The sequence below is a fragment of the Asparagus officinalis genome, chromosome 9, assembly GCF_001876935.1.
Source record: "Asparagus officinalis chromosome 9, Aspof.V1, whole genome shotgun sequence".
Taxonomy (NCBI): domain Eukaryota; kingdom Viridiplantae; phylum Streptophyta; class Magnoliopsida; order Asparagales; family Asparagaceae; genus Asparagus; species Asparagus officinalis.
Genome location: NC_033802.1, coordinates 65,498,653 through 65,517,756, shown reverse-complemented (window position 1 = coordinate 65,517,756; position 19,104 = coordinate 65,498,653). Strand labels below are relative to the sequence as shown.

Below are 19,104 nucleotides of genomic sequence, written 5' to 3'. Positions count from 1 at the left end.
TTGATTAGACCCCCCCCCCCCCTAGTTAAGTTAAATTGTTTCATTTTTAATGAAATCACAATTTCACTTTCCAGGGAGATTTAATTATTACATTATGTTTCTCAGTATTTTGGCATGTTAACTCTAGCATGGAAAATTATTTTATATAGAACTGGTATTAAATTAGCCTTCTTTTCATATGCTGATTTGTAAATATTATTTGATTATATTTTTGAGAAAAACAAATTATTTTAGGGTTTTTTAGATATTAGTCCCTTACATGTTCAATAATTGCATATCAGTCCCTCAAATCTAGAAAATTACATATTGGTCCCTTAAATCTTCAATAATTGCATAGCAGTCCCCCAAATCTTGAAAATAGCATATGAGTCCCTCAAATCCTAATAGGGTCTTCCAAAATGGTCTTTCAAGTTAACTCCCGTTAGATTTGGGGAGTATTCCGCCAAATCTAATGTTTGGAGGTAAAGTGACTATTTTACCCCTCTTTAATGTTCCCCAACTCATTTCTTAATAAGTTTAAACCCAATACTGGCTTAAAATAAATCAAAATTTACTTGAGTTCTTATCCAATAGTTAGCAAAAAACCTGAAGTTGAGCTTCACAAAGGGTTGAAACATCAGGGAGGGATAGTTTGGTGATTGCAGATTTTAGTTTAAGAGTTAACCTAACCATGATTAGGTTTTAATTAATATACTAGTTAAGGAACAATTTTGCAAGAGCCTATAAGATTTGAGGTATGCAATTTCTAAGATTTGGGGACCAATATGCAATTATTGAAGATTTAAGGAACTAATATGCAATTTATAAGATTTGATGGACTAATATGCAATTATTGAATATTTAAGGGACTAATATATAAAAAACCAAAAAACTTAAATCACGTTCTCTCTTTAGAAAAAGAATCACATTGATAAAATGTTCATCTTGATATTAGAATATGCACTCATAAAATAGCTGAAATTTAATAACATTGTCATATTCGGAATATAAATTTTTCATATCATGTGCATTTGCACGTGCTTATATTCTAGTTATTCATAATGTATCTAGTTATTCATAATGTATCTAATTTAAGCTAACCTAAATGTTTGCCCCGCTCTTCTCTTTCTTGTCCTATTATTCTCTCCACTCTCCCTTTAGCAACTACGAATTTTATAACTAATTTCCTAAATTGACCAGATTAGCAAGACATTCACTATATTAACCATTATTAATTCACAACTCACCTTTCACAAGTTAGGTCTACACATATATGTATTTATCATCTACAATCAAGGTTACAGAAAGCGCTAGACGGCCTAGGCGTCGGACCTGCAGCCTAGAGCCTACGCATCTCGGCGGGGCCTAGGTATTTTTTAATTTTTAATGAATTGCAAGCAAGAGGCACCGCTAGGTGCCAAACTGGCACCTAGGCTGTAAGCACTAAGCCTAGGAATAGGGGTGAAAATGAACCAAATATTTAACAAATAGTTCGGTATTTTTTCGCCTAAGGTATTCAGTCATATTCGATTCAATAGTTCATTTAATATTAAATTAATAGTTTTTATTATTCGGTTCATAAACGAATAGAATTTAACCATAGGCATATTCGATTCGTTTGTTTAATAAACTATTAATTTATACAGTTTAGCCCTTAAAATTTCATTTTGCAACTTGTAAATGTGGATAAATAGTTTTTTATTTGCGAACAATATATATAATGATGTTACATATTCATCAGGTATATCATGTTTGACTCTATTTCAAGACTAAGATAACAAATATTTGCCAAATATCTAGCAAATATGGACCGAATAATTTGTAAAGATTACCCAAATACTATTAACGGATATATTTGCGAATAGTGGTCGAATATTCGAATACTATCCTAATTGAATTCAAATAGTCGAATACGGACCAAATACGAATACTAGGGTATTTGATTCGAATTCAGTTTGTTTGCACCCCTACCCAGGAGGACATCCTTTTTTGTGAAGTGGTGACGGAGAAGTTTTTGTTGGAGGTCAGAAGACTTGGAGAAGGTGAGGATGTGTTCGAGTCAGTAGAGGCGGTCGAAAGAGTTTGAAGGAGGTTAAAGGATGTGGAGGCAACAACGAAGAAAATCACGACTAAGACCTGAGCGGTGCAATCCTCGTGAGCGATCTCGGCTTCCTAGGCACTCCTAAGAACTAGGCAGGCGGTCTAGATACCACTTAGGCCTAGATAGGAGCTTTAAAACATTGGCTGCAGTGATTTTCATAGTGCATTTTTTGAGTCTTTTATAATGACCTTATCTCCAAAGAAAGAATCCCTCTGTCTCTTCTCTCTCTACCCATGCATCCCTATAGAACTGCTGCATATCAAGCCTTTGCAAAACATGGTCAACATCAAGAAGGGTAATGTTTCCAATGTAAGTGTTTTGGAAGAACAAACAAGGAGCAATGTCCTCCTGGTCCCCGATGACATAGTTATCAACAAGAAACCATCTATGTCATCTAGAGGCGGGTATAGAAAAATTTTACTGGCGGTAAACTACAAATATCTATTTATCTAAAAACTAATAATATAATATACACCTCATTTGCACTTACTGTAAAGTTGAGGAGAGAAGAGGAGGACCGGACAAACTTGACATAGATGTCTCACTTCCAAGAGGCGATCCAGGCCGCGTGGGGTGCACGCAGTGGTCCAAGAGGCGGCCAGTGCCAATGGATTACTGTGCAGAGATGAGAATGGAGTAAGGGTTTGGCCGCTTAGGTCTTTGGAATTCAAATCAGTGAAATAACAAAGAGATGGAGGGAAATGGGTTTTTTGACTTTTACTATTAGTTTTGGGTTTTTGGTTTTTTGGTATTAGACTTTATAGTGTTGTTGGTTTTGAATTTATAATGTTTGGGCCATTAGATATGAAATTCAAATAGCTTTTAATTTATAATACGCATATACAGATGACTACTATTGCTTTAGACGTTTGAGATAGGCTGGGGTGAAAATTTTTAAATTGGGGGTGGGGGTTTCAGAATGTAAACATAAGAATGGTTAAATGCTAATTTGCAAATTTTAGGGGTACAATTGCACCCCTAGTGAGGTATATACATCCATTCCTGATTTCATTCAGCATTGGCTCCTTGAAATGCTTGCACTCGAGAACATAAAGAGGATGTGATTGACCCTCCACTTTCCACATATAAGTTGCTACAATTGTGTCCAACATAAGGACTTTTTTTTGCATATTATTGGAAGTATCGAGCACTGCCTCAAACATTTGGTCCAACAGGTTGTTTGGTTTCTTATAACCAAGGAATTCCAAATCCAGTTAAAGTTTTAAGCTTTTAACCTTCATTTTTCAATTAGGAAGTGGAGTTGTAATTCATTTTTTGAATCAAGTAAATTTTGATTCATAGAGCTAGAAATGGTGATGGTAAGTACACTCAGGTACTGGAAGGTACTTGTATTTGTGTCCAAATTTCAAAAAATTCAGATATACCTAAGAACCTAACAAATATCAGGAAGTTCAATTTGCTAAATAATCATGAGGAACCAAAAACATGAATTTGTATTAGCAATGTCATCCCATGATTCGCAATTTCATGAATAACAGTTCACATGGAACAGCAAATACTAAAGCTCTTAGTATATGTGTGTTTTAATGCGCAGTTTTTTTTATCACCACTATTGGTATTTACTAACCACTTCAGTAGCATTGTGTGCATCCCTGGGGCAGTAACCTTTTCCCTATCCTGACATTGACAGAGCAATACATATTTAAGCATTTGTAGGCTAAGAACAAAATGGTTTTCCTTTTGCAGCATTTGTAGGCTAAGAAATGGATACTGACACCAACACTTGGCACTACCACCGAAAACACAAGTTAAAGCTGTGGACAATGCCGAAGGAACAAAATCTTCAGAAGTGCCACTCAGTCAGTACACTATATAGTAAGAATTCTATCCCAAATGACACTCTTGGCCAATGCGATAAACCAAAAACAGATCTTTTTCTATACCCCATGCTAGACAAAAACATGGGTTTTCCTAGAGTTATCATCCGTTGCCCCCGGACAAGCAATCGGGTTCCCAAACCAAAAATTCTCAGTCAACACCACAATAACACATCAGGCTTTACCTCACTCCGAGCGAAACCCTATCAGAATATGCCAGGGCGCTCACACATTGCGTTTTCTTCCTACGCATCAAAATGCACCAAAACACAAAACCAATGCTAAAGCCAAAACGTGGGCTTTTTCTCAGAATTATCCTCAAGCAAGCAAATAGGTTCCCAAAACCGAAGTTCTCAGTTAAACATGGGTTTTACCTCGAAATGCATCAGTTCTTAGACTCTACTCACCTGAGGCGGGCCCAAGCTGAATCTTTTGGCAGCAACAAGCAGGGCATTAAGCAGCGCGTCCTTCACTCCCAGCTGCAGGTAGTAGCCCTCGCTCTGAATCTGCCCACCGAAAAAAAAAACAAAAATAATAATCTCCGCCCCCACAAAAAAAAAATGCATCCAGTTAAAAAGTTGGAAACTTTTCCACTTACCTTGCGCCTGAGGATCTGCGCGGCGAAGAACTCGACCTCGAAGTCGGCGGGCGAGAGGAAGCGGCGGGAGAGTCGCGGCCGGTCGCTCGCGCTAGGCGAGGAGGGAGGCGCCGACCCTCCACGTCGCGTCGGGTGCCTGGAACTGGACGAGCCATTTGCGTGCAGCGACGCGGTTGCTGGACTCTCGGGCGTCTGTTGGGTTAGCACCGTGGACGGCCTGAGCTACCTTGATCTGCAGCTCATTCATCAATCGAGAAGAGAGAGAGGGGGGGTGGAGAAAGTTTAATAGAGAGATTGAGAGAGAGAGAAGGGAGGAAGCTCGAAAAGGGGAAAGGGGTGGGGTCGTCGGAGAAGCAGTGACGCCTGAAAAGTTACGCACAAGGGGAAAGGGGGCTAAACAAATGAAACAATGGGAGCTTTTTTTAATTTTTTTCTTAAAGTGTAGTTGATAGGATCGCGACGGGCCCCAAGTGTAGGGAGCGAATTGGGAGGAAGGAGAAGGGGGCGCAGCGAGCGAGCGAGCTGGTTGGGGGAATATCGAGGGTTAGATCTAAGATTTATTTTCCCCCTTTTTGGGGTTTTTTTTTTTCTTTTTCCTCCTCTTGGTGGGTTGAAAAGTAAATTATTAGCATCTTGGACGCATTTTTTTGTGGGGTTTCGTATGTGCGCATCTTGGACGCGTTGTTCGATTTAATTATCAGCAACCCTGAAAATTAATCGCGAGGAGTCAAGATGGCCGAGTTGGTCTAAGGCGCCAGTTTCAGGTACTGGTCCGAAAGGGCATGGGTTCGAATCCCATTCTTGACAGTATCAAATTTTTCCTTTTATTTTTGAAAAAAGAATATATTTTTATACAGTTTTCTAATTTCCTAGAATAATAAAGAAATCGTATCTAGCGTTGTTGACAATGGTTTCAATTGTTTGTGACTCGCGTAATGGCAATAAACTAGTTTTTTTTTATAAGATGAACTAAAATATTGTTTTCAAAGAAAAGGATTTTCTCATATTAGACAAATGTAGACGGGACGCGTCTCTCTCACTTTGAAACTTATTAATTAATTAACTTATGGCTATACTATAATGGCTTGTTTGGGTGATCACTAAGGGAAGTGAAGTAAGGTTAAATTTTTCCTTCTCTTCCCTTCTCCTACCGTACCCCCCAATTTGGGGGTTAAGATTTTAGTATAAATTTTTTCTAACTTCCCCTCCTCTACCCTCCTAATAGAACTCTCAAACAAGAGTAAATCTAAATTTCCCTTCCCCTTCCCTCCTCAACCATCCATCCAAACACACCATAATAAATTTGATTCGTTTACCCTTCCATCTATAAAGTTTAAAAAAAGTGTTATACCTGCTATTTCAAGAAGCTCCTTTGTTTTATTAAGGGGCAGCTTTTTTTTTATCAAATCAACAACAACAATATTGTTATTATTAATATAAGGGGTTGTTTGGTTTGCCCCATAAATAGATTGCAGCAAATGTTGTAGCAACAAATGTTACATGTAGCATTTACTGTAGGAAATTAACTTCAAATTCACTATTTGGATGTTTGTAATTATATTCTATGAAATGTATTTTCAATGCAAATTTAGTGTTGAGTTCAAAATAATTTGTACAAAAGCAACATAAATTTGCCATATAAAGAATCATTAGGGGGTGGTTGTTTTCTATTTGGATTTAATTTTTTTTATGAGCTGAAATTTATATTTAGCTTTTACTTTCCTTCTTTGAATCTTGTAGCCTTTTCTCCCACCAAAACGGCTGTAATATTTGTTGCAAGTTTTTTCTATAGCTTGTAAGTCTAGTGGGGCATCAAGCCTCAATGCCTTTTGGAGAAGTTCATTCCATAAAACTTCTAGCAAAGGAATCACAAGACTCTCTCTACGACATTGTTTTAAATATCCCCGACATGACCTGATATATCTCCCGATATATCCTTTTACAGGGTTTGCCGCAATTGATATGGTCTTTAAATATCCTTTACCGCTTTTTTGCTATTTCGAGTGATAAATCCCCGATATGGCCGATATATTAGCCGATATGTGGACCAATATATCTTTTTATATAGCTTGTTGCAAAATAATATACCGTGTTTGGGATTTTTGGGCAAGATATCAAGATTTCCCCATTATATCAAATGATATTTTGCCCTAAAAAAAGCAGATCGAATGTTGCAACAGATATCAAGATTTCCCCATTATATCAAATGATATTTTGCCCTAAAAAAAGCAGATCGAATGTTGCAACGTTGCTTTGCACTTTTGTTTGTTTTAGAAGGTTGATTAGTGATCCTAAACATATATTATTCATATTTTGTATGCTTAAATTTCATTACATATGTTGAGATTACATTTTAATGCATTCTACTATGTATGCAAACATTCATTATGGCATTCCGATATTTACCACATATCCCCGATATCCACAATCCAATATGAATTTTGGTCATCCGATATTTCTTCGATATCCGATATTTAAAACCTTGCTCTACGAACCATAACTTTGAAGAACTTTCATCAATTGATTTCGACCCGAAACGCCAATCCGTACGAGAATTAAGTTTAACTCTATTAGATGAGTTTTGTGATAAAATCTAAAATTTAAAGGGAGTTTTCTGATAATCTCTAAAGTTAAGGTGATTTTGTGATATCTTTAGAGTTAACGGAGATTATCTAATAACCGTCCAAAGTTAAGAAGGGTTTTTTGAAAATGGGCCAGGCATTCATAATATAGTATCTAATTCGCATTTATGAAAACATTTATTAAAGGGTATTAGATTGCGATTAAAAATGGTACGGCTTCGTTTGGATACATTGTTGTTTTTCTTGTTGTGTTTTTGTAAAAAAATATCATGGTGTTCTGTTTTTCCATTAAAAGCATTTTCAAAACACCATGTTGTTTTTGTTCAACACTAGTTTGACCGTTACAACATTAGCATTAAACATATTATTAATAATATTATATATTAATTATAATAAAATATATTATAAATATTAAATACATTACAATATAATATTTTATTATATATTATAATATTATATTGTACTTTAATGTGTTATTATATTATTAATTATTTTGGTATATCAAATTGTTATTGTCATATATCATATAATAATATCATTAATATAATATTATGTTATTACAAGTATATTATTAATATATTATATACGTTTTAATATTATATAATATACTATAGTTTCTAACACGTTAGAGTTTATTAATAATACTTTAATAATATATTAATAATTTATGATATAATTAAATATTATTATATTATGAATATATTATTTTTACATTAACATTGGTTAGCAATAAATTATTTTAGTATTAACAGTTATACTAGTATTTATTACATTATTATATTAATATATAAGATATAATAGTATTATATTTTTATATTATTTAATAAATACTACTAATATATTAGATTAACTAGACTATAGTATAGTATAATATAATATAATTAGCATACCGATAATAACTATATATTAATTACAATTAATATGTTATGTTAGATTTTATATTAACGCTTCCCCAAACTCAAAACCAAAACGCCAAACTTAAAACGTCTAAAAGTTGTTTTGAAATAAGTTTTAAGTATTTGATTTGAGGATGATTTAGCTAAAAAACATCGTGGTTTCCAACAGCATGGTATTTTGTTTTTGATAAAAACATATGGAACGAGTAAAGTAGCATGATATCCAAACGAAACCTTAAGATTTTTTTCTGATGCTGAGCACCCAAGTCGTTGTAGTTTAGGGCCCGTTTGTTTTAATTTTTTTTGAAGAAGAAAGTGGTGTGAAAGCTGCCAAAAACTGTCAGTTTTGACAAATTTTCTTGATGTTTTTGCAAGAAAGCCTGGCGTACTTTCCTTTTCAAAAAAAAATCAAAACAAACGGACGCTTAACAGCAAGTTCTGCACCCATCTGAACAACGGTTAGCAAATTTCAACATGATGACCCCCACCCACGCTCAGTCTCAATTCTAGGCTGGATTTAAAAAAAATAAAAATAAAAATAAAAAATTGATAATAAAATGAAAAATAGCCATGTAGTATACGAGTCAAGATCACAGCTCCCCTCCTCCAACTCTTCCCCTGAACATGGCTGACCCCACATCCGGAAAGACCCCGGCCACCGCCCTCCTCATTCGCCGGCGAAAGCGCCGCCGCCCTTCGGACTCCTTCCGCCTACGCCTACCTCTCTACTTCCTCGCTGCGGCGCTGGCTTCTCCTCCGGTGGAACGCGCTTCATCACCGCCGTCGACTAGCTTCGCCTACCTCTACCCTCTTGCCATCCGTCGACCGCGCTCTTTCTCGGCGTCTGCCTAGCATGTCTCCTTCCTCGCGTGCCTGCTTCTGGCCCCTCCCACCCTCCTCTTCCCGGCGACAGGCCCGCCGCGCGTTACCAACGCCGGCGATCGGGATCTTTCTGTCGCGCCTGATCGTCCGCCGGCGTTGGATGCGGCGGCTGTGAGGGGGAGAGGGGAACTACGGGGCTTTTTGGGTTACGGTGGCGGGCGGTCGGTGGCGGCGCGGGGTCGGGGATTGCGTTGTGCTGCAGGACGGGCCGTTCGTTCGGGCTGCCGGAGAGATGCCGGAGAGGTACATTCAGGCTGTGTATGCCGGGACGGCGGCGTCTGGTAAGATTTTTATTTTATTTTATTTTATTTTATTTTATTGGGTGGGTTGTAGTGTGGATTGGGTTGTTCTTGATGTTAATTAATGGAACTATATATATGCGTGGTTTAAAATGGCATGTTGAGGAAAAAAAAAAACAACAGCATGGAACTCCTAACTGTTCTGATGAATTGATATTGATCTGAATACTGTGAAACCGTTTTACACCAAATTCTAGATGTTTTATGATGTTCTAGATAACATGCAAACCATTTAAACATGATCCATCTCAGAGCCCCTTGATGCGCGTGGCAACGAATACATGCAATTACTTATACCGCGGGCCTAGATCATGTTTATGTTAGGGCGCGTTTACTCCCATATTGACTAAACAAGGAGTCAATTGCGGGGTTATAAGGAAGCAATCAGGGGTGAGTTCTCCTAGGTGCCTTACAATTGGCATCAAAACCAACCACACGTTCTCAATTGCAAGCGAGCGGCGGCGGCATTGTTATTGCAGTGTTTGTTTGGGACTAGTCTATTCAAAGCCAAAGGGGTAACAATGGAATTGTAGTGTTTGACTAAGACTAGGCTGATCCAAAGTCATCCAGCATGGATGCTAGGAATGTGGAAGTATGGTTGTACGAGGGTCAAGTATTCTCACATTGACTTGAGGAGTGAATTGTAGATTTATAAGGGATTTGGCTTCCCTCCTCTAACGACTAGCTTCTAGTAGTTTTTTGAAGTGAAACATTTTTGCTAGAAGTGAAACATCTCTTAGTATGGGATAATTTTTTGAAGTGGGATAATTGGGAGTAGTTTTTTTTTAAAAAAGGGATATTTTAGTGGGACAATTGTTAGTATAGTTAGGGATAATTTGCAATAACCGAGATGCATATAAGTTATGCATTTTGATGGTAAGACTGCTATTTATATATTTTAAAAATTAATAGTAATAATAATAATTATTAACTTTAGTGCTAATTAATTTTGAAGAACTATTGATAGACTATAAGATATTATTATGATAATAATTTATAATTTTTTATTTTTAGAATTATTAATGTATTACAAATCTCAAAAACAAAGTTTTCCTTTTTTCTCTTTGTCGGACATCTCTCCGTCATCTCTCTATTTCAATTAATTTTTAATAAAACATGAAATTTTTAATTTAAATTAATTATATAATTGTAATATTTAATAAAATGAAAATAAAATTAAATATAAGGGTAGGAAGAGATGTTGTAGTTTGAAGAGCATGGAGAAATGAAATATGAAAATAAAAATAAAAAAGTAAAAGATGAAAGTTCTAGTTTTTCACCGCCTAGTTCTAGTTTAAAACTTAGGACAATTTGAGAGACTAGAACTCTCTCTTTTCTATATAAATATGACAAAAGCGAGATAGTTTTTTACCATCATCCCAGTTCTATTTTTTATTTAGTTCTAATTGACTAACATTGTATAATTTATCCTAGTTCTAGTTCTAATTGGCTAACATTGTAAAAATTTGCTCCACAAATTATATCAGTTCTAATTTTGAGTTCTACTTGGCTAACCCCTTACAGATTTGGGTTCCTTCCCTCAAAGAAATATTTTTGATGTTTTTCAGTGGTTGTAGTGTGGATTGCGTTGTTTGATGGATCTTATTCCTATCAATAGGATTAGGCATTGAAACTATTAGGTGAAATTATATGTTGTGCATTGTAATTGGAAGATCTAAATTGGGAAACATGATTAAATCTGGCTAAAAGTAAAGTTTATGTCTTCCATCATTTTTGATGAGAGACATGATGATCTTTCTAGAGAGGACTTCTAACAATCAACAGAGAGACCTTCGCCTTTTTTAAGTGGGACCTTGACTGTGTTGATGAGTTTGATTCCGAGCTTCGTTGATGGTATGAGTGAAGTTACTTTGAGTTGATGACAATCGGAGAAGTCTTGGTAGGAGATTCCGCTTGAGAGAGGATGATGCAAGTTTTTGTTTTTCTCACGGGTGTATGGATGATCCTTCTTGTGATAATAAGGTAGCTTCGGCTAGCGAGAAGTTACTCTCGGGTGTTTTGTATAGGCATATAGCTTTTTGAGAGGATAAAACTCCGATGAAGGAGTGGTAGTGACTTCTAGGTTATTAGAAACTCTTAGAGTAAACTCTTAAGAAAGGGAGTGGATATTGACTAGGAGATCAAAAGAGAAGGAGAGCCCGAGGCAATTCAAGGAACCCTTAAAGATTAAAGACTTGGCCCAATGCTAAACCAAAGCCTAGGCTTCTTTGTCTCTATGGAAGATGATCTAGAGCCTCAACCAAACTTAAAAGTCAGAAGTTGGGAGCCAAATTATTGAGCCCTTTGCTTGTGAATGGAGGGCCTCTATTTAAAGAGAAAAATACGAGCCGTTTATGCGCTCTAAGTTTACATGGACTTAGATTTATGCTGACCAAGCAGCTCCGCGTAAATGACTAGTTTTGTCATTTAGTGAACTCCGCATCATCTAAAGGTGACGTCTTTTCTCTTAAGTGTGCAACGTTACTTTGACTCATGGCAGTTTGGTTTGCCACTTTAACTGCTCGTTTGTGACTGACGTGGCGGGTTAGGTGAGACCCACGTAAAAATCAAGTCCGTGTAAAGGTGTCTGAACCCGCCTCAAGTGCCTTTAGACCCGCATGAAGGTTACTAAGGTGTCTTAACTCCACGTAAAGGTGAGTTAGCTGCTCTTTTGTGAACTTTTGAATTGCTTCTCACCTTGCCTTTGCTTTGAGCCTTGTAGACTTGCATCCTTGGCCAATTGTGGATCCTTTTGGCTTTTATAAACCCACTGACCATGCTTGGAATGACCATCTTGCCCTTAGTGGGCCCTTCATTCAACATTTTTCACTGTCTACAGTATATAATTGTGGATATTTTGCTCATGGAAAAGTATGGTTTAAAATGGCACACTGAGAAAAACTATAGTATAAAGCTCCTAATAGCTCTAATTCATTGAAATGGATCTGAATATTGGCCAATTATTGTAAAACTCTTGTACATAGAATTTTAGTTGTTTTATGACGTTCTATCTAGATGTATGCAATTCGCCATGTAAACTTACTCCATCTCAAGGCCATTTGATGGACTTAAAAACAAAAAAGTGTAATCGTTTATCTTTATGCATTTATGATGGGTCTAGACCATGTTTATGTTAGGGTCTGTTCAGTCCTATATTGACAAAATGAGGAGTCGATAGCAGGCTTATAAGGGGCTATTAGCATTGAGTTTTTCTAGGTCCCTTACAAATGACATCAAAGCCAACACCACCTTCCCGGTTGCAAGTGAGCGGAGGAGGTGGTGATGATGATATTGTAGTGATTGTTCAAACTAGTCTAGTGCAAAGCCAAACGGGTGACATGGGGATTACAGTGTTTTACCAGGACCAGTCTAGTGCAAGGCCAATGGGGTGATGTTAGGATTGCAGTGTTCGACCGGGACTAGTCTAGTGCAAAGCCAAAGAGGTGACACTGGGATTGCAATGTTAGACCAAGACTAGACTAGCGCAAAGCCCTTCAACGTGGGTGCCAAGACTATGTAACGTGATGGTATGTTAAAGTCAACTCCGTCCTATATTTACTTGAGTCACTTGTAGGTTTATAAGAGATTTGAGTTTCCTCCCTCTAACAACTAGCATTTAAGGGTGAGTTATTCTAGGTCTCTTATAGTTTAATAATTTGGGGCATTTATTAAGTTGTATAATGTATAATACTCAAATCTTATCGACAAAATTCTATCAAGACTATACTATAATATTATAATATGAAATTGTCGATTAGGTACTTGATGCCGGATGATCGTTAGCCGTTAATCAGGAATTTTATGGATTTATTGGTATCTTTGTTATTTTGGTAATATTTGATCTAATCTCCAATTTTAGGTAAAGATATCCTTAGGATTTGGTTTGAGATTGTTCTCTAAGATTTATTTTGTTAGAGATTTTATCTCTGTTTACTTTTAATTATGATTTGGTTAGAATTTGATTTACTTTCCAGTTTTAGATTTTATCTATAAATAAAGTTGAAATTCTCCATGAGAAGTTAGCCTATTATTAATGAAAAAATTTCTTGAGATGTGAAAAATATTTGTTAGCATGTGAAGTGCTAAAATTATGACATATGAAGTGTTGAGGTGTGATGCCCTTGTGTGTGAGACCTTTTTTTTCATCCTAGCCTTCTAATTACAATATCCTTCAATCAAAATTCACTCTTCAAGCATCTTATAGCCATTTATCCTCTCATCAAAAGATCATCACCATTTAAAAAAAATCAAAAGAACACCTAAAACCCACTAAATATTCCTGCAATTTCCTTGTTCGAATTACTCTTCCTTCTACGAATGGTAAATGCATTGTTCATCAAATGAACAATAATTTTTATTACTATCCATCCAGTGAACAGGACTTATTAAGGGACTGTTTCGATAGAGGGGAATAGGGGAGAAGGAAAGGTAGGGGAATTTATTTCACCTTGTTTTTTTAAGAGTGAAAGTACTTCCCCTCATTCCCCTTGATACCTTACAATTAATGAACCCCCACAACCAAAATAGGGTGGAACCTAGGGAAGGAGAATTTCCTTACATTCTCTTCTCTTCTCTCTTATTTTCCCTTAACTGACCCCACCCCTAATGAAATCCAAACACACCCTGGCTGTTCTTCGGCCCTCTTGCACTCTTATTCATCACATTTAGTTCTCTTTTGCTGATCAAGTTTTCAATAAAAGTTCTCGCTGTCTGAAGTCATGTTTAGATCGAAGTCCTCGCCCCGATCCTAATATTTGGTATCAGAATCGAAAGATCCATGATTATTAAGGGTAAAATGCCGCTAACTCCTTCATAAGGGTTTGGTTTCAATCCAATTAAAATTCGATACTGTAGCTTATTTTTATGGATCCAATGGATGTGAGGAGCCCTATGATTTTGAAATTTGGATTTTCAATATAGAAAATTGATTTTTTATGATATGCCAGATCTGGAAATGTATTTATATGCTGAGTGTATACTCCATACAGAAGCTAAAACATGGTGGTCTAGAAATTATTCTGGTTTTCATTCAGGTATCCGTTCATGGGAAGCTATGAAAACTTTCATGGAAAGGAGGTAGTTAGCTTGTAGTCCATCTAGAATACATTGTCTTTCTTTAAAACCTGAACCAAAGATAACACTTGTGCCTCAACTCTAGCCAGTTGTGGATTCGTCAAAATTTAAATTCAATCCAGAGCTGAAGCTTGAACTTGAGCTAGAATAAAAAACACAACAAGATCAAAAAATTGATCCAGAGCCCGAGCTACAACTCGAGAGAAAAGTGGAACCAAGTAGAAAATCGATTTAAAGTCCATTCCTAAACTCGAATTTGAAGGACATCAAGAACTTGAACGAAAATCGAAAATCGAGTTAAATGATAATCCAAAATCTATGCTCGAATTAAGTCTAGAGTCTGAAATCAAGTCAAGCTTAGAAGCCGAATGTAAAATCGATATGCAGTGCAAACTCCCAGTCTAGGCTAATCTGAATGTTGACTTTATTATTCCAAACCCTAATCTGCCTAGCTTGATATTGGGTTCTACAACTTCTCTTGAAAATCCTGCCACCCTTAAGGAAAAACTTTCCACCAAGTAAATTACATATTACACTTGCCCATTATAAAACTCGAGGTCAAGTTTTCTCAATCATGGGGAGATTTGATGCAGAACGATCATTAGCCGTTGATTAGAAATTTTATAGATTTACTGGTATCTTTCTTATTTTAGTATAATGTGATGTAATCTCCAATTTTAGTTAAAGATCTCCTTAGGATTTGATTTAGGTTTGTTAGAATCTCTGAAATTTATTTTATCTTTGTTTGCTTTTTATTATGATTTGGTTAGGATTTGATTTGCTTTCTTGGATTAGTTTTCTCTATAGTTAAAGTTATAACCTCCATGAAGTATAAGAGTATGATTATTGACAAGAAAAATTCTTGAGATGTTAAATATTTTTTAGCATGTAAAGTGCTAAAATTATGATATGTGAAGTGCCGGAGTGTGATGCCATTGGGTGTGAGGCTCTTCTTTTATCCTAGCCCTCCAATTACAATATCCTTCAATCAAATTCTCTTCTCAGACATTTTATAACTATATCCTCATCAAAAAATCACCATCATTCAAAACCATCAAAAGAATACCCAAAACCCCACTAAACAGTCCCCCAGTTTCCCTGTTTGGGTTACTGTTCCTTATGACCAAGACAAATTGCACTTTTTATTACTGTTCATTGAGTGAACAGTACTCAATAACTGCCCGTCAGGCCTCTTGCACCCTTATTAGTCAGCGTTAGTTGTTCTCTACTGCCAATCAAGTTTTCAGTGAAAGTTCTCACCATCCAAAGTCATGTTCAGATCGAAGCCCTCACTCTGATCCCATCAGAGCTGCCTCCCTCATTGTGTTAGATTAGCTATTAAGAGATAAAGAATGGTGAAGCCATCTTCCTTTGATGTGACTAGCAAGGGAAACGAGAAACAATAGGGAAGAAGAAACAAAAAGGAGTGGTGATTGTTTTGACTGGTTTAGGATTATTCGGATGAAGAGGAAGAGAGGGGACTAAGGTTATGGTTGTTCGTGGTCTCATGCCAATGGAAGTAAATCACATGTTATTGCAAATTCTTAACAAAAAAAAAATCACTCTCATATTAATATGAAAATTACAAGTGTTTTTACAGACTGATGAGGACTTCTAATTCTAATATTAATAGAGCTGAAGACTAAAATTCAGTTTGCAAATCAAATAACTAATGCTTATACAGATAGAACTTAAAAGACTCATTCAATTTTCAAATCAAATAACCAATCCTAAACTCAAGCTAATATTTAATCCTAATCCAAAAATTTCTCATTAGACTATAATTTTCATGTATGCCTCTAACCAAGTCCTGAATACCAAAGCATGCATATCAATCAAATTGTATGATGTTAATACATGTGCATGATTCGTATCAGCCGATACTGATATTGATTCACGCATACCTATAATGACGCTTACATATCAAGCAATATCAGTCATTAAATGATTTCAATCTTTCCTTCTTTTTTCGATCTCTCATACTGTGTGTAAGCATTTATTACAGCTGCTGCATGATCTTAGACTATGTTAGAAATGTTATGGTTCATTTTGGTGTCTAGGTACTTTGAGTTTACATGAAGATTTTAATCTCTCATTTCCAAACATCCACTATTCAGTGCATGCAGATGGACATGAGTGCAATCTCAAGTATTGACTTTTTCCGAGTTTTTCACAAGTGAGAAGAAGTAAATTGCTTTGTATATCTCTGGAATAAATTACATTGGTTCATGATAGGACTCTTATGATGACAGACATCAGTTTAGCTCTTCTTCTCATCTCTCATAAACTTGTACTTCACATTTCTCCTCATAGCTTGAAAAAGAATTTGAATCTCAATACACTTTCTCTATAGCCCTTAGCCAATCTGCATTAAAATAGGTTTCCTCTCCTAATACTATCATTGTACCGCCCACGTTTATCAAGACTTTCATACTTGACCTTGTGTTGCAGGAGTACTTGTTTCAGCGATGAGAATCATAACGAAAGCCATATATCCGCAAGATGCTGTTGGATTAAGAAAAAGCGCAAACCTCTACTTCGCCGTTAGCATCACAGTTATGGCAATTTGTCTCGTTGGCTACAACATTGCAGATAGGCTTCCAATTGTGCAATTTTACAAAGGCATCAAACTTCAAGCTTTAAAGGAAGAGAGAAGTGCGAAAGGCCCACTTAACGGATCGGCTTGGAGATCCACATTATGGGACATTGTGGGAAGAATCAAGTGGCCGGGATCAGGACTCGTCTTGATTTATGTCGTCACACTTTCGATATTTCCAGGATACGTCACCGAAGATGTGCACTCTGAGGCTCTCAAAGACTGGTATCCGATAATGCTCATTGCTAGTTATAATGTATTTGATTTTATTGGGAAGTCTCTGACCGCAGTGTATTTGTTCGAAAATGTCAATATTGCTGTTGGTGCATGTTTCTGGAGGTTGATGTTTTACCCTCTCTTTTTCGGTTGCTTGCATGGTCCTGATTTCTTTCGTACCGAAATTCCAGTGACGGTATTGACTTGTCTTCTTGGGTTGACTAATGGTTACTTGACATCGATCCTCATGATTCTTACTCCGAAAACTGTTCGGGTTCAGCATTCTGAGACGGCGGGAGTTGTGATGGTTTTGTTTCTAGGCGTTGGCTTGGCAACTGGCTCCATTGTGTCCTGGTTCTGGGTCATATGAGAGGCCAAGTTCTGTTACATTTGTTTTTCTTTCTTTCGATGGCCTAAATATTGTATCAAATGTATTATTAGAAAGTACAATTGATGGGTCCCTTTATGTTATCAATTTCTCATAAATGTCATTTTAACATGATTATTCAATTTTATTTCTCAGAAGCTATGTTGAAGTATCCAATTAATAAGCGGAGATCATTTGAGAGTTGATTTCAAAAATATTCACAAAACCCTCAAAAAAAATTGGGGGTGATTCTTGTAAAACTCCCTGTAAAAGTTTTGGGATATTTCTTTAATTCTCCAAGCTGGGTTTTGTACAACTCACTGCAAAGTTCAGGAGTTTGTTGAAATTCACGGTAAATTACACTCAAATACCTTATTGTTCACCCAGTGTTCCACATAAATACCTTCGGTCGTAAGCCCATCAAAATCCTATTGAAGGTAGAATTAGGATACGTCTAAAACATGAACTCGACAGGCGCAGCAATAGATTTTAAAGGGAAAAAAGAGGATCAAAATGCTCTGAAAATGACACGCCAGGCGCCGCACAAGACATTTGCATAACTGACGGCACTGAGGTGCAACTTTTAGAAACTTCTATGGTCTGTTTGGATGGAGGGTAGAGAGGGGGAGGGGAAAAGAAATCTAATTTTAACATTGTTTGGGAGTTCCATTTAGGAGGGCAGATGAGGGGAATAAGGGGGAGAATTTGAGTCAAAATCTTAAAGTTCTCCTTACTTCCCATTCATTCCCTTCCCCTAATGGTATGTTTGGGAGTTCACTTAGGGCTTGTTTGGATTGAGGGGAATAAGGGTGAAGGGAAGTTAGGAGAACCATTCATCTTCATTCACCTTAATTGGGAACATTTAGGAGGTGAAGTTATTCACCCTAGTTCCCCTTGGTTCACCCCCTAATAGTATAAAATGTTAAAAGTTGACAACTTGGTCTGCATACCAGGTTCAACATCATTATAATCAGATCATTGAAGCATTTTAACGTCGAAATGGGATGGAATATACAGAAGAACTTCAATTTGTGATTTTGATATCAGACATGTGAGCTGGTGCCTGTTTTTTGGATGTAGATACTATTACTTTGTTTGGGAGTTTACTTGTTTGGATTGAGGGGAATAAGGGTGAAGGGAAGTTAGGAGAACCATTCATCTTCATTCACCTTAATTGGGAACATTTAGGAGGTGAAGTTATTCACCCTAGTTCCCCTTGGTTCACCCCCTAATAGTATAAAATTTGTTAGCCCCCAAATTGGGGTGTAACCGTGTAACCAAGAGTAAGGGAACTCCATTCCCTTCCCTTTCATTCTCTTATATAGTTTCCCTTAACTTCCCTTCACCTCCTACAAATCCAAACAAGCTCTTAAGAAAGGAAATGAAAGTAAAAAATTCCTCTTACTTCCCTCCCCTCCATTACACCCTAATTTGGCGTGTCCTCATAAATGAAACTCTCAAACAATGTTAAAATATGATTTCTCTTCTCTTCCCCCTCTATTTACCCAAATCAATACAAAAAACAAAGCTGCTCCCCTATGCTAGCAGGAGATCTAAGAACCATTTTCATCCTCCTCGCTCTCCCCTCCTCAACGATGTCACGTAAATCAAACAAAACAGCGGCGACCACGATGATGAAAGCAAGGAATCGGAGGGCCCCATTCTCCTCAACGCCCC

The 19,104-nt window shown here is 36.7% G+C and overlaps 1 protein-coding gene, 1 non-coding gene and 1 pseudogene across 2 annotated transcripts in view; 2 read left to right on the top strand and 1 right to left on the bottom strand.

Moving 5' to 3' along the window:
- The window catches only part of LOC109823700 (importin-13), a 27,171-nt gene extending 22,399 nt beyond the window's left edge, over positions 1–4,772 (bottom strand). The window contains 3 exon segments of the mRNA XM_020390036.1: positions 4,326–4,424; positions 4,517–4,612; positions 4,614–4,772. Of these exon segments, the coding sequence (XP_020245625.1) occupies positions 4,326–4,424; positions 4,517–4,612; positions 4,614–4,763 (345 nt within the window). The 5' untranslated portion in view covers positions 4,764–4,772.
- TRNAL-CAG lies at positions 5,243–5,323 on the top strand. The gene has a single exon. It is a non-coding gene; the product is annotated as a tRNA-Leu (tRNA).
- On the top strand, positions 8,619–17,604 carry LOC109823561 (annotated as a pseudogene).